The 14,322-nt window shown below is 39.7% G+C and overlaps 1 protein-coding gene across 4 annotated transcripts in view; it reads left to right on the top strand.

Annotated features, from left to right (window-relative positions):
• The window catches only part of kcnq1.2 (potassium voltage-gated channel, KQT-like subfamily, member 1.2), a 508,250-nt gene that overhangs the window by 173,471 nt on the left and 320,457 nt on the right, over positions 1-14,322 (top strand). For all 4 annotated transcript variants that reach the window (XM_061916862.1, XM_061916861.1, XM_061916860.1 and 1 more), the window contains 2 exons: positions 1,965-2,076; positions 7,984-8,052. In XM_061916862.1, the coding sequence (XP_061772846.1) occupies positions 1,965-2,076; positions 7,984-8,052 (181 nt within the window). The remainder of the gene's footprint in view (positions 1-1,964; positions 2,077-7,983; positions 8,053-14,322) is intronic.

The following is a 14,322-nucleotide window of genomic DNA, read 5'->3' as shown; positions in this document are numbered from 1 at the left end:
GTAGTAAAAGAGTGTGAGTACTTTCCTGGCCCGTCTGCAGTCCAGACCTGTCTCCCATTGAAAATGTGTGGCGCATTATTAAGCGTAAAATACGACAGCTGAGACCCCGGACTGTTGAATGACTGAAGCTCTACATAAAACAAGAATGGGAAAGAATTCCACTTTCAAAGCTTCAACAATTAGTTTCCTCAGTTCCCAAACGTTTTTTGAGTGTTGCTAAAAGAAAAAGTGATGTAACACAGTGGTGAACATGCCCTTTCCCAACTACTTTGGCATGTGTTGCATCCATGAAATTCTAAGTTAATTATTATTTGCAAAAAAAAAATAAAGTTTATGAGCTTGAACATCAAATATGTTGTCTTTGATAGCATATTCAACTGAATATGGGTTGAAAATGATTTGCAAATCATTGTATTCCGTTTATATTTACATCTAACACAATTTCCCAACTCATATGGAAACGGGGTTTGTATTATTTATGCTTTTGAAATGGAGAGTTGATTTGTTTTTGGCGACACCTACTGTAGGGTTTACAATACTTGGGTTGAATGACGCAGACACTTTTGTTACTGGATAGTTGTAAATAGGCTTTGTGTCTAAGAAATATGCAACTATGAATATTTGACACTTGTTTATACTGAAAATTGTTGTTTTAGACTGCAATATTTGTTCAATGAATTGTAGCTTGTGCGCTATTGTGTGCTTAGCTGTTGCACAGCTGCTAGCTCCTAGTAGCTAATAGCCTACCTTGTTTTACCTTTTTAGTAAAAGAGTTCAATAAAATAGAATAAAAGACTGACTTTGCGCTTATTGGCGGACATTTAGATGTTAACGCTAGGAATTTTACCAGAGATTTTAGAGGCAAGTCGATGATATCAAGTAATATATATGTCGTATTTCTTTGAATTGCCGCCGGGGTGCTAATTAATTCAAAACCTCTTCTCACGCCGGCGCTTACCCAAGGCATGCGGTAAATTTAGGCCTGCGCTTATAAATTTGAGTGGGATGTAAGGATACCATCATGAAAAGCACATTTAATAAAAAAAATGTTATTATGGTCTTACCTTTACTTATAAATGAAGTCCATGCGCAGCTCCTTCTGATCAAAAGCATCGATAACTTGTTTATAGAAGTCTTCCTTATCTTTCTTCAGTTTTAAAAGTCTCTCTGTCTCGATGGAGATCTTCCTTTACTACCTCCTGCTTCGATTGAAAGTCCAGTTTAGAAAACTGTTTTATTTTAGATATGTAATCCTCCATGTTAAAAGTGCAAGAGAGAGGAAAAAATAAACGATTGCTGCTCACTCTTGCTGCTTGTTGTCACTTCTTCTGCAGCCGAGTAGTCGCAAGAAGGATCACTAGCGCCCTCTACCACCAGGAGGCGGGAGTCATTTAATGACTCATATTTGACACACGCAGCTACGGTATATTAACAAAACATAGCTACTTACTGTTCTTTTTAGCATATTCAATAGCTTGGACCTTAAATCCTACTGAGTAGCTCTTAATCTTCTTCCCTTTATGCGATTTCAAATGATTGAAATCAGCCTCCTCCATTTTGAAAATGATGACAGGTGAAGTGTCACTCGTGACATGACGAGTTTGACCCTGCGGAAATTCTAGACATGCGCTGATAAAAATATTATTTTGCGAAACGAGTTCGACCCGGCAGTAATTCTAGGCAGGCGCATACTATATACCCAGCGGCAATTTAAGGAAATACGGTATATATATATATATATAATTTTTTTTTGCTGTTTTTGGACACCCCTATTTTTGACTGCAACACAAATGCCGAATCCACAACTTCATCATGTGCGATGACAATAAAGCCTTTTATATTCCACCCTCACTTATTGTCAGCACTAACATTAACTTTAAAGTTGCACATTTTTGTTTTTGTTGGCGTAGCTTTTTACTATCTTCTGTAAACATGCACACCACTGTTTTCTTTGCTACTTCCAGTGAAGAGAAACCACGAGGACAGAATGGACTTCACCCGCGCCAGCAGCCTCAATGACGAGCTGGACTGCGGGACAGAGGACGTTCCCCTCTCTGTGATGACGGACAGCGCGCAGTAAGTCCCGCCTCCTCACCGTCGTCGCCACCACCACAATACTGACCAATTCCCCTTCCTTCTCGTCTACCTTTATCCGGTTTCGTGCGTGGTAGTGCGTGACATCGATCCATAAAGTCAAACATGTTAATGATAAAATATGATGCAAACAAAACGATGATCAAATGTACAGCTCCGATGTCTGTAACTTTATTTAAATGTGTAGCAAAACTTGCTTTTTTTTTTCTTTTTTCTTAGTCAATTTTGTGTCCTTTGAAAGTAGTCAGTGTTAAGCAGGAGCAGGAGATGTCCACCTGTAAGTATGAAGATTTAAATAACAATAGTGGGCTCGGACTGCAGAAAATATCAGAATCAGAATCAGAAGTAGTAAATAATATTTTCAGCACAATACCATTCAAGAGCAGGCAAACAGAACAGGATCAAACATTACAGGGAGACAGAACGGGATCAAACATTACAGGGAGACAGAACGGGATCAAACATTACAGGGAGACAGAACGGGATCAAACATTACAGGCAGACAGAACGGGATCAAACATTACAGGGAGACAGAACAGGAACAAACATTACAGGGAAACAGAACAGGATATACATTACAGGGAGACAGAACTGAGTCAAACATTACAGGGAGGCAGAACGGGATCAAACATTACAGGGAGACAGAACAGGATCAAACCTTACAAGGAGACAGAACAGGATCAAACCTTACAAGGAGACAGAACAGGATCAAACATTACAGCGAGACAGAACAGGATCAAAAATTACAGGGAGACAGAACAGGATCAAACATTACACGGAAACAGAACAGGATCAAACATTACAGGGAGACAGAACTGAGTCAAACATTACAGGGAGACAGAAAAGGATGAAACATTACAGGGAGACAGAACTGAGTCAAACATTACAGGGAGACAGAACAAGATCAAACATTACAGGGATACAGAATGGGATCGAACATTACAGGGAGACAGAACGGGATCGAACATTACAGGGAGACAGAATGGCTTCAAACATTACAGGGAGACAGAACGGGATCAAACATTACAGGGAGACAGAACGGGATCAAACATTACAGGGAGACAGAACGGGATCAAACATTACAGGGAGACAGAACGGGATCAAACATTACAGGGAGACAGAACGGGATCAAACATTACAGGCAGACAGAACGGGATCAAACATTACAGGGAGACAGAACAGGAACAAACATTACAGGGAAACAGAACAGGATATACATTACAGGGAGACAGAACTGAGTCAAACATTACAGGGAGACAGAACAGGATCAAACCTTACAGGGAGACAGAACAGGATCAAACATTACAGCGAGACAGAACAGAATCAAAAATTACAGGGAGACAGAACAGGATCAAACATTACAGGGAAACAGAACAGGATCAAACATTACAGGGAGACAGAACTGAGTCAAACATTACAGGGAGACAGAAAAGGATGAAACATTACAGGCAGACAGAACTGAGTCAAACATTACAGGGAGACAGAAGAAGATCAAACATTACAGGGAGACAGAACAAGATCAAACATTACAGGGAGTCAGAACGGGATCGAACATTACAGGGAGACAGAACAGGATCGAACATTACAGGGAGACAGAACAGGATCGAACATTACAGGGAGACAGAATGGCTTCAAACATTACAGGGAGACAGAACGGGATCAAACATTACAGGGAGACAGAACTGGATCAAACATTACAGGGAGACAGAACGGGATCAAACATTACAGGGAGACAGAACGGGATCAGACATTACAGGGAGACAGAACAGGGTCAAACATTACAGGGAGACAGAACAGGATCAAACATTACAGGGAGACAGAACGGGATCAAACATTACAGGGAGACAGAACAAGATCAAACATTACAGGGAGACAGAACAAGATCAAACATTACAGGGAGACAGAACGGGATCGAACATTACAGGGAGACAGAAAGGGATCCAACATTACAGGGAGACAGAATGGTTTCAAACATTACAGGGAGACAGAACTGGATCAAACATTACAGGGAGACAGAACGGGATCGAACATTACAGGGAGACAGAACGGGATCAAACATTACAGGGAGCCAGAACAGGACCCAACATTACAGGGAGACAGAACTGGGTCAAACATTACAGGGAAACAGAACCGGATCAAACATTACAGGGAGACAGGATGGGATCAAACATTACAGGGAGACAGAACGGGATCAAACATTACAGGGAGACAGAACGGGATCACACATTACAGGGAGACAGAACAGGATCAAACATTACAGGGAGACAGAACAGGGTCAGACATTACAGGGAGACAGAACAGGATCAAACATTACAGGGAGACAGAACAGGGTCAAACATTACAGGGAGACAGAACAGGATCAAACATTACAGGGAGACAGAACGGGATCAAACATTACAGGGAGGCAGAACAGGATCAAACATTACAGGGAGACAGAACTGAGTCAAACATTACAGGGAGACAGAAAAGGATCAAACATTACAGGGAGACAGAAAAGGATCAAACATTACAGGGAGACAGAACGGGATCAAACATTACAGGGAGACAGAACTGGATCAAACATTACAGGGAGACAGAACGGGATCGAACATTACAGGGAGACAGAACGGGATCAAACATTACAGGGAGCCAGAACAGGACCCAACATTACAGGGAGACAGAACTGGGTCAAACATTACAGGGAAACAGAACCGGATCAAACATTACAGGGAGACAGGATGGGATCAAACATTACAGGGAGACAGAACGGGATCAAACATAACAGGGAGACAGAACGGGATCACACATTACAGGGAGACAGAACAGGATCAAACATTACAGGGAGACAGAACAGGGTCAGACATTACAGGGAGACAGAACAGGATCAAACATTACAGGGAGACAGAACAGGGTCAAACATTACAGGGAGACAGAACAGGATCAAACATTACAGGGAGACAGAACGGGATCAAACATTACAGGGAGGCAGAACAGGATCAAACATTACAGGGAGACAGAACTGAGTCAAACATTACAGGGAGACAGAAAAGGATCAAACATTACAGGGAGACAGAAAAGGATCAAACATTACAGGGAGACAGAACGGGATCAAACATTACAGGGAGACAGAACAGGATCAAACATTACAGGGAGACAGAACAGGATCAAACATTACAGGGAGACAGAACAGGATCAAACATTACAGGGAGACAGAACAGGGTCAGATATTACAGGGAGACAGAACAGGATCAAACATTACAGGGAGACAGAACAGGGTCAAACATTACAGGGAGACAGAACGGGATCAAACATTACAGGGAGACAGAACGGGATCAAACATTACAGGGAGACAGAACGGGATCAAACATTACAGGGAGACAGAACGGGATCAAACATTACAGGGAGACAGAACAGGATCAAACATTACAGGGAGACAGAAAAGGATCAAACATTACAGGGAGACAGAAAAGGATCAAACATTACAGGGAGACAGAACGGGATCAAACATTACAGGGAGACAGCTGTTGTGTGCGCAGTTGTGCACTGCACTTTCTAAAGTAGATGTTATTGTCACATATGCATGATTGATTGATTGATTGATACTTTTATTAGTAGATTGCACAGTACAGTACATATTCCGTATAATTGACCTCTAAATGGTAACACCCCAATAAGTTTTTCAACTTGTTTAAGTCGGGGTCCACATTAATCAATTCATGGTACAAATATATACTATCAGCATAATACATTCATCACACAAGTTAATCATCATAGTATGTACATTGAATTATTTACAATCTGGGGTGTGTGATGAGGAGTGTTGGTTGATATCAGTATTTCAGTTATCAACAATTGCATCAACAGAGAAATGGACATTGAAACAGTGTAGGTCTTACTAAGTAGGATATGTATAGCCAGCAGAGAACATAGTGAGTTCAGCTAGCATAAGAACAAGTATATGCATTAGAAACACATTCGATTATTAACATTAAGTTATTTACAATCCGGGAGATGGGATGTGAATGTAGGAGGATTATTAAAGGGTTGAAGTTGCCTGGAGTTGTTGTGGTGCATGTACAGTAGATGGCAGTATTGTCCTGTTTAAGAGTGTCACATGCTGTTTACGGCAGACGAACTGCCTTACAGTAGAGTAGTAAACGTGACTGCTGTTGTTGTGTGTTGTTACTGCGCTGGGAGGACGTTAATGAAACTGCCTAACAAATAAGAAACCAAGAACTCGCCCTCGATCATTCTACAGTTATAACGCCATTGGGCAGACACACTCTCAGACACGTCTCTCAGGTCCTCATGGAGGGGGCGTGGCCTCCAGCTCCGCCTGAATTTCGGGAGATTTTTGGGAGAAAATTTGTCCCAGGAGGTTTTCGGGAGAGGCGCTGAATTTCGGGAGTCTCCCGGAAAATCCGGGAGGGTTGGCAAGTATGCATAACGATGACGTAACAATGCTATCCAATTCCAAAACCAAACCCGACCCAGCAACATACAGAATAGCAATAAAGAGAGCATTTGGGAGGACATACAAACATGACACAGAACAATCTAAAAGTAGTGAAACAAAAATTAATATTATCGACAACAGCATCAATATTAGCAACAATTTCAACATAGCAGTGATTAAAAATCCCTCACTGACATTATCATTACAGACATTTAGTGTTTTTAAAAAAAATAAAATCTAAACTGCGTTTGCACAAAGTTTTACATCCACGAATCCCTGAATTGACCATTTTACAGACTGAAAGGATTTAGGCTGAAGTTGAGCACTTCTTTTACCCAACAAAATACAAGATGCGGTAAAACCAGGAGACATCGTGCTTCATAGAAATGTCAAATATATTGCAAAACCGTCGTTGCTTTGTCATCCTGGTGTGTCCTTGTCTCACTCACTAACTCTCCTCCTTACCTTTGCATTTTAACTCCATTGTGGAGGGGGGCGTGGCCTGCGGGCCTGCAGCAGAACAGGGTGTGTCAGGACCGGCCAAGAAGACAGCGACAGATGCGTAGATGGCCCAGGTGGGCCTTGCTATCTAATCACCCGTTGCCTTTATTAGCAGCAGCCGTGATGAGACGAGTCATGGGAGTTAGAGGTACTGCTGAGAGACACAGAAAAGTGAAGTGAATTATATTTATATAACGCTTTTTTTCTAGTGACTCAAAGCGCTTTACATAGTGAAACCCAATATCTAAGTTACATTTAAACCAGTGTGGGTGGCACTGGGAGCAGGTGGGTAAAGTGTCTTGCCCAAGAACACAACGGCAGTGACTAAGATGGCGGAAGCGGGGATCGAACCCACAACCCTCAAGTTGCTGGCACAGCCGCTCTACCAACCGAGCTATACCGCCCCACAAAAGACACTTTGCTGAAGAGCAAAAGACTTTGCACCATTTGAGGAAAATAAAACAGTGTTTTACCCAGAAATCCGGCCTCTCCTGGTGGTCTGAATAACCCAATAGAGGGCAACCTCTACAATAATTTTTTTTAATTTTTCTCAAATGGTGCAAAGTCTTTTGCTTTTCAGCAAAGTGTCTTTTCTGCGTCTGTGTCTCTCAGCAGGACCTTCAACTCCCACGACTTGTCTCTTCACAGCTGCTGCTAATAAAGGCGACAGGTGATTAGAAAACAAGGCCCACCTGGGCCATCCACGCACCTGTCGCTGTCTTCGAGGCCAGTCCTGACACATCCCCGTTCCGCGGCAGGCCCGCAGGCCACGCCCCCCTCTACATCCATATTCTCTAAAGCTCTGAAATCAAATGCTGTCATTGTGTTCCTAAGAAGAAGTGTCCGACCCTCCTGGGTCTTCCACTTCAAATAGTGCTCCTCTGTTAAATGTAGGCCACCCTAAAGGTGGTTCAAGGAGAGTTCTGAGCTTTTTGTCTCTCTTTGCTTTGCAGTCTTCTGAGCTGCCCCTTCGTGGCCTCGGTCCAGGACTCTTTCTCCACACACCACCTGAACTCCACAAGGTACTGTACTTGCTCTCATGCCATCCTTCTGCTTCCAAGCGCTCTGGTTTTGGTCTTGGTCTTGCAGTCGTTCCAATCCGCACTCGAGTGCGTGGTTAGGAAGATTTCTAGCTTTGTGGCGTTTGCCTTTGTCAAAGAATCCCAGCCATGTTTGATCTTGAGTCGACCCAAAGCAGTTTGTTGCTGTTTTGCACGAGATGCTCTGTTTTTGACGGCCTTCCGTTGGCCGAGTGACCATAATGGTGTCGTACCTAAAAGGGCGGGGTTAGACATGCAACCATCTTTTGATTGGTCACTTCTGTGGAAAACAAACCTGTCATTGTAGAAAAGACTTATACAAAGTAGGAAATATCTCGTAAACATGCACAAATGATCATTTAAAGCAATACCGTATTTCCTTGAATTGCCGCCGGGGCGCTAATTAATTTAAAAGCTCTTCTCACGCCGACGTTTACCAAAGACATGCGGTAAATTTAGGCCTGCGTTCATAAATTTGAGTGTGATGTAAGGATACCATCATGAAAAGCCCATTTAATAAAAACAACGTTACTATGGTCTTACAATTACTTATAAATGAAGTCCATGCGCAGATCCTTCTGATCAAAAGCATCGAAAACTTGTTTATAGTAGTCTTCCTTATCTTTCTTCAGTTTTAAAAGTCTCTCTGTCTCGATGGAGATCTTCCTTTATTACCTCCTGCTTTGATTGAAAGTCCAGTGTAGAAAACAGTTTTATTTTAGATATGTAATCCTCCATGTTAAAAGTGCAAGCGAGAGGAAAAAATAAACAAACGCTGCTCACTCTTGCTGCTTGTTGTCACTTCTTCTGCAGCCGAGTAGTCGCAAGAAGGATCACTAGCGCCCTCTACCACCAGGAGGCGGGAGTCATTTAATGACTCATATTTGACACACACAGCTACGGTATATTAAAAAAACATAGCTGTTTACTGTTCTTTTTAGCATATTCAATAGTTTGGGCCTTAAATCCTACTGAATAGCTCTTAATATTCTTCCCTTTATGCGATTTCAAATGATTGAAATCAGCCTCGTCCATTTTGAAAATTATGACAGGTGAAGTGTCACTCGTGACGTGACGAATTTGACCCGGTGGAAATTCTAGGCATATGTTAATTATTTTGCGAAACGAGTTTGACCCGGCAGTAATTTTAGGCTAGTGCATACTATATACCCGGCGGCAATTCAAGGAAATACTGTATACTGTCCTGTAAATGAACCAAGCAGTCTTCTTTATGTGCTCGGGGTGTGTTTCCACTGGTGGTTCTGGCTTCAATGGCGCAATGAGGCTACACCTATTCCGACCTAATCAGAAAATGGGTGCTCAGCACAAATATATGTACATCTTTTTTCATCCTTGGAAAAACTGCCAGACCCTCCAACCAGCCCTGGGTGAGGGAAAAAAAGGCATTCAACTGTGGCTGTAGGCAACCGCCTGATACCTAGTTTAATTACCTCCACAGGGTGGCGGTATTTGCATTTCACATGTCAGCATTCAGCAACTTTATTGACTCTGCATGCGCTTTAAAAATGCTGACTGAGCAGTTTGTTCTTAATTGCTATGAGAGTGGTACCTGGACTTACCAGCACTTTGCGTTCCACGACCCTGCTTTTAACTCGAAACACTCTCATCTCAAATCCGTTGAAATTGAGTCCATATTTGGCCTTCCCAAAACACATGTTAATCACGTACGATGCCTTTTAAAAAGAGTCGGAACTTTTAGATGGGAACTATTGTTTGAAGCACATTACAGTAGTAAGTGCTACATCTACTATGGGGAACACACTTTTGGAGGTGTTTCCTACGGCTGCTTCTTTGTTTTGTAACAGTTCCACACGGACATTTGCGAGTGATGCACCGGAGAGGTCAGAGTGAACAAAAAGTGATATGTATGTCTGTACACATAAGGTACTATCCAGCTACTCAGCTTTTTTTTAATGGTTAGTTTGTCTGATTATGTCGTTAGTGTCTTCTCCTTTGTTCTAACCTTTACTGTTCGGTGGTTGGATGGCAGGATTGTGTCGATCTCTGAGGGGCGCTGCAACACCCCTGCCAACTGTCCCATCAAATCTCATGTTTGTGTGACCAGCAAGGTGTAACTATAGATTGTGTCGGTATGGCTCAAAAGGCACAACTCCGTGAAAAATAGTACTTCAACCGGCAGCAGGGTGGGATTTAAGGTATGCTCGTATGAAATGATTTGTAAGTTGAGGTACTCAGCATTGTTGTTGTGTTGTGTTGTTGATAAATGACCATGTAGGGCAAATAATGACACATTTTCCTTTCCCGCTTTTCATGCGCTCCAAATCATTAGTAAAGTTGTCATAGAAAGTCAGTTTTCCCACCTAAGAAACCATAACCATACACTGTAAAAAAAAACGGTCATCTACTGGCAGCTATGGCTGCCAAACGAAAACCATAAAATGAAAGTAAAACGCTGTAAACCAAAATAACGATCAAAAACATTATATTTACATACATTTTCATGAAACATTTTGCGGAAAAATATCATTTTACAGATTTTTACTAAATTATTAAGATCAACCACCTTTAATAAAGTGACGATGCGAACAGTTCTGCAGAAAAATATCTTTATTCTACAGAGTTTTTCCATATTATTACGATTAACCAACTTAAATGAAGTGACAATGCTGGCAGTTCCACAGAAAAATACCATTATTTTACAGAAATTTTCTGAATTGTTAAGATCAGGGGTTTCAAACTCATTTAACCGGGGGGCCACTTGATGCCGAAACTACGTTAAAAGTGGATTCACCTTCTTAGAATGGCTATCCCAACCTAGCAACATACTTTCCAATCTCCCGATTTTACCGAGAGACTTCCTGTGAGCCTTGCTAAGGATTGCCTCGATATCGACCGGAGAAGTATTTTTAGGGGGTGCTGTGACAGCACTGCCTTCATCGTCCTCGGCAACCATTCTTTGCGTTCGCTCATTCACCAAACAAGCAAACTGCCGACTGAGAGGCATGTTGTGCTAGGCTTCGTTGATTAACATTACTGACTGCAAGACATACTTGATCAACAGCCATACAGATCACACTGACGGTGGCTGTACAAACAAATTTAACACTGTTACAAATATGCGCCACATTGTGAACCCACACCAAACAAGAATGGCAAACACATTTCGGGAGAACATCTTCACCGTAACACAAAATAAACACAAAAGAACAAATACCCAGAATGTCATGCAGCGCTACTTTTCCGGGCTACACCCCCGCCACCACCCCACATCACCGCCCCCCTCCGTGCGTCGGTTGAGGTGGGCAAGGTTTGGTGGTTGCGGGGGTGTAGCCCGGAAGAGTAGCGGTGCATGGCATTCTGGGTATTTGTTCTTTTGTGTTTATTTTGTGTTACGGTGAAGATGTTCTCCGAAATGTGTTTTGTCATTATTGTTTGGTGTGGCGCATATTTGTAACAGTGTTAAAGTTGTTTGTATGGCCACCCTTTAGTGTGACCTGTATGGCTGTTGGCTGTTGATCAAGTAATGTCTTGCATTCACCAACAAGTGTCATATTACAGAGAAAAATGTTAAATTGTTAGTATGAGCATAAACCTTTATATAACAGGCTACAAATATTTTTCAACTTGATATAAAAATACACATAAATATTAAAAAAATAAGATTTTCCTTAAAATTACATATAAAACTGTTAGATTGTTGGTATGGACGTAGACTTGTATATAACAAGCTACATATTAAATGAAAATTAATTACTGTAATTTTACATGAATTTGAAAGTAATTTGAGAAAACAGAAAATGATATGTATTATTAATTTGGTATTTTTCTGTAAAAAAAATAGAAATATACATAGTTTGTCATTACTGGCATATTACTTAAAATAACGGGCGGTTTGTTTATTTACAGATAATGTCTTCAATTCTACAGTTGTAAAACCTATTTAAAAAAAATTGAAAAATTACAGTAGAAAATTAGTGTGAATTAAACATAAAAATTGTTTTTTGTTTTTTTTACAGTGTAGTTAACCAATTAACCACCAATCCTCTATGCTGTTCTTTGTTATAATTATAAGATAATATAAATGACTCTGTGTATCAGGAGAGGCCACTGTGGGCCGCACACTGAAAAATGAAAGCATGCATGCAAAACCAATACAAAATTAAGATTTTGTTTACCCTTTAGTGCTCATCTCAAGTTTGGTCCCGGGTCTCGATCATAAAAATTGAAAAAAATAAGTCATCATTTTTTTTATTATTCAATGTTAAATGTCTTGATCAACATCAGGTCTGGCTGGTGATATGAAGTTTAAAAAAACACATAAATATATATATTTATGTGTGTGTATGTTTTATGCCCTTTTTGCCAAAAAATCCCTGTTTTTACAGTATGGCAAGAACAATATTTTTTCCCCAGAAATATTTGACGTGAAGTTATTGGAGCCTTAAATAAGTCAATATTTCATTTTTTTGTCCTGTCCAGCCACTCAGACAAATCATATAGTAGACTTTTTCCACTTAGGTCCCCAGACTGAAAAATCAAAGCAAGCGGGAGCCATTTTGACATTTTTTTATTTTAAAAACCAATACAATATATATATAAAAAAATCTACATTCAAGCCTCCACTCAGGCTTGATCCCCGGACCCCAAAGGGTTTTGGTCAAAAAAAATATTTAAAAAGTGTCATTATTCAGTATTATTTTGGTTTATTATTATTCAAGTTTTAAATCCCCAGATCAACATTAGGTCCATCTGTCAATATAATGATTTTAAAGATTTAAGTTGTATGCTCATTTTGTCAAAGAAAACTTTGTTTTTTGATGGAAAAAAACACAAAATATGCAATATTATCACACAATATTTTTTTAAGTGGAATATTTGAGATTATACAATAATTGGAGCCTTAAAAATATCAATAACTCATAACATCATTATTATTTTTTGAGTAATGTCACCTAAAAACAAATCACACTAAAATGATTGGGGATCCAAAAGTGTCCTACTCATTAAAGTGTTAAAAAATAAATTATACATTTTTTGTACTGTTTACTTTTAACACAATAATCCAGAGATCGACTTCAGATCCATCTGTCAATTATAGGTTTTATTGTTGTTCACGTTTTTTGTTTGTTCATTTTAAGCCCTTCTTTAAAGAAACAGCACCGTTTTTTATAAGGCAAACACAAAATATGCAACATTTTCCCCAAAAAATATCTCAAAGTGGAATATTTAACGTGACGTAATTGGAGCCTCGAACAGGTCAATAATTCATAATGACATTGATTTGAATTCATTATTATTTTTTACAGAAAGAAACAGCCTGCATGGCAGCTTTGTGTTATAAGAGTAAACATTGCAACATTTTCTTGTTACATTTCACCCGTTTTCTCTTTTAAATCACTTTGTATGTATTTTTAAAATGTGCCGTGGGGCCGTTAAAAAAATACTTGCGGGCCGCAAATGGTCCCCAGGCCGCACTTTGGACACCCCTGATGTAGATTATCTACATCTGTTGTACATGTTTACTTTACACAAGAGAAGTGTGGGATACTTCTCCTGTTGTCTTATTTGTATTTGACTTTATTAAATGTATTTTAAAGTTTGGTGCAGACGGGCCGGAGCAGGAGGGGACAGAAAGAGAGAAAAAGGACAAGGTTATGTACAAATATGAAAGGAAAAGTGATATCAAAGAAGCATTTAGTGAAGTAAAACATCGACACAGAAATGACAATGAACATTATTGCACCACAAATGGAGCATTAAAAATACCAATAGGTCAATAATTCATAACCACACTGACTTTAATTTGTTTTTTGAGTGATGAAATAAAAAATAAATAAAAAATCCCACTAAAATTATTGGGGATCCAGAATGGCCCCACTCATAAGTAATACAAATAAGTCTTATATATTTTATTTGTTTTACTTTTAACATTTAAGTCATTAGAATTAGCCTTTTTTTTTTTTCCACTAGTTTCTTAAGCCTTTTTTGTCAAAATAACAACCTCTTTTTTTCCATGGCAAATACACGCAAATACACACAAATACACAAATACACAATGTTCAAAGTAGAATAAATAATGTGAAGTAATTGGAGTCTTAAATATATACAAACCCTGTTTCCATATGAGTTGGGAAATCGTGTTAGATGTAAATATAAACGGAATACAATGATTTGCAAATCCTTTTCAACCCATATTCAGTTGAATATGCTACAAAGACAACATATTTGATGTTCAAACTCGTAAACTTTTTTTTTTTTTTTTTGCAAATA

The sequence above is a fragment of the Nerophis ophidion genome, linkage group LG12 (assembly GCF_033978795.1).
Source record: "Nerophis ophidion isolate RoL-2023_Sa linkage group LG12, RoL_Noph_v1.0, whole genome shotgun sequence".
Taxonomy (NCBI): Eukaryota; Metazoa; Chordata; class Actinopteri; order Syngnathiformes; family Syngnathidae; genus Nerophis; species Nerophis ophidion.
The sequence above is the reverse complement of the archived record's forward strand: the minus strand, read 5'-3'. Positions and strand labels throughout refer to the sequence as shown.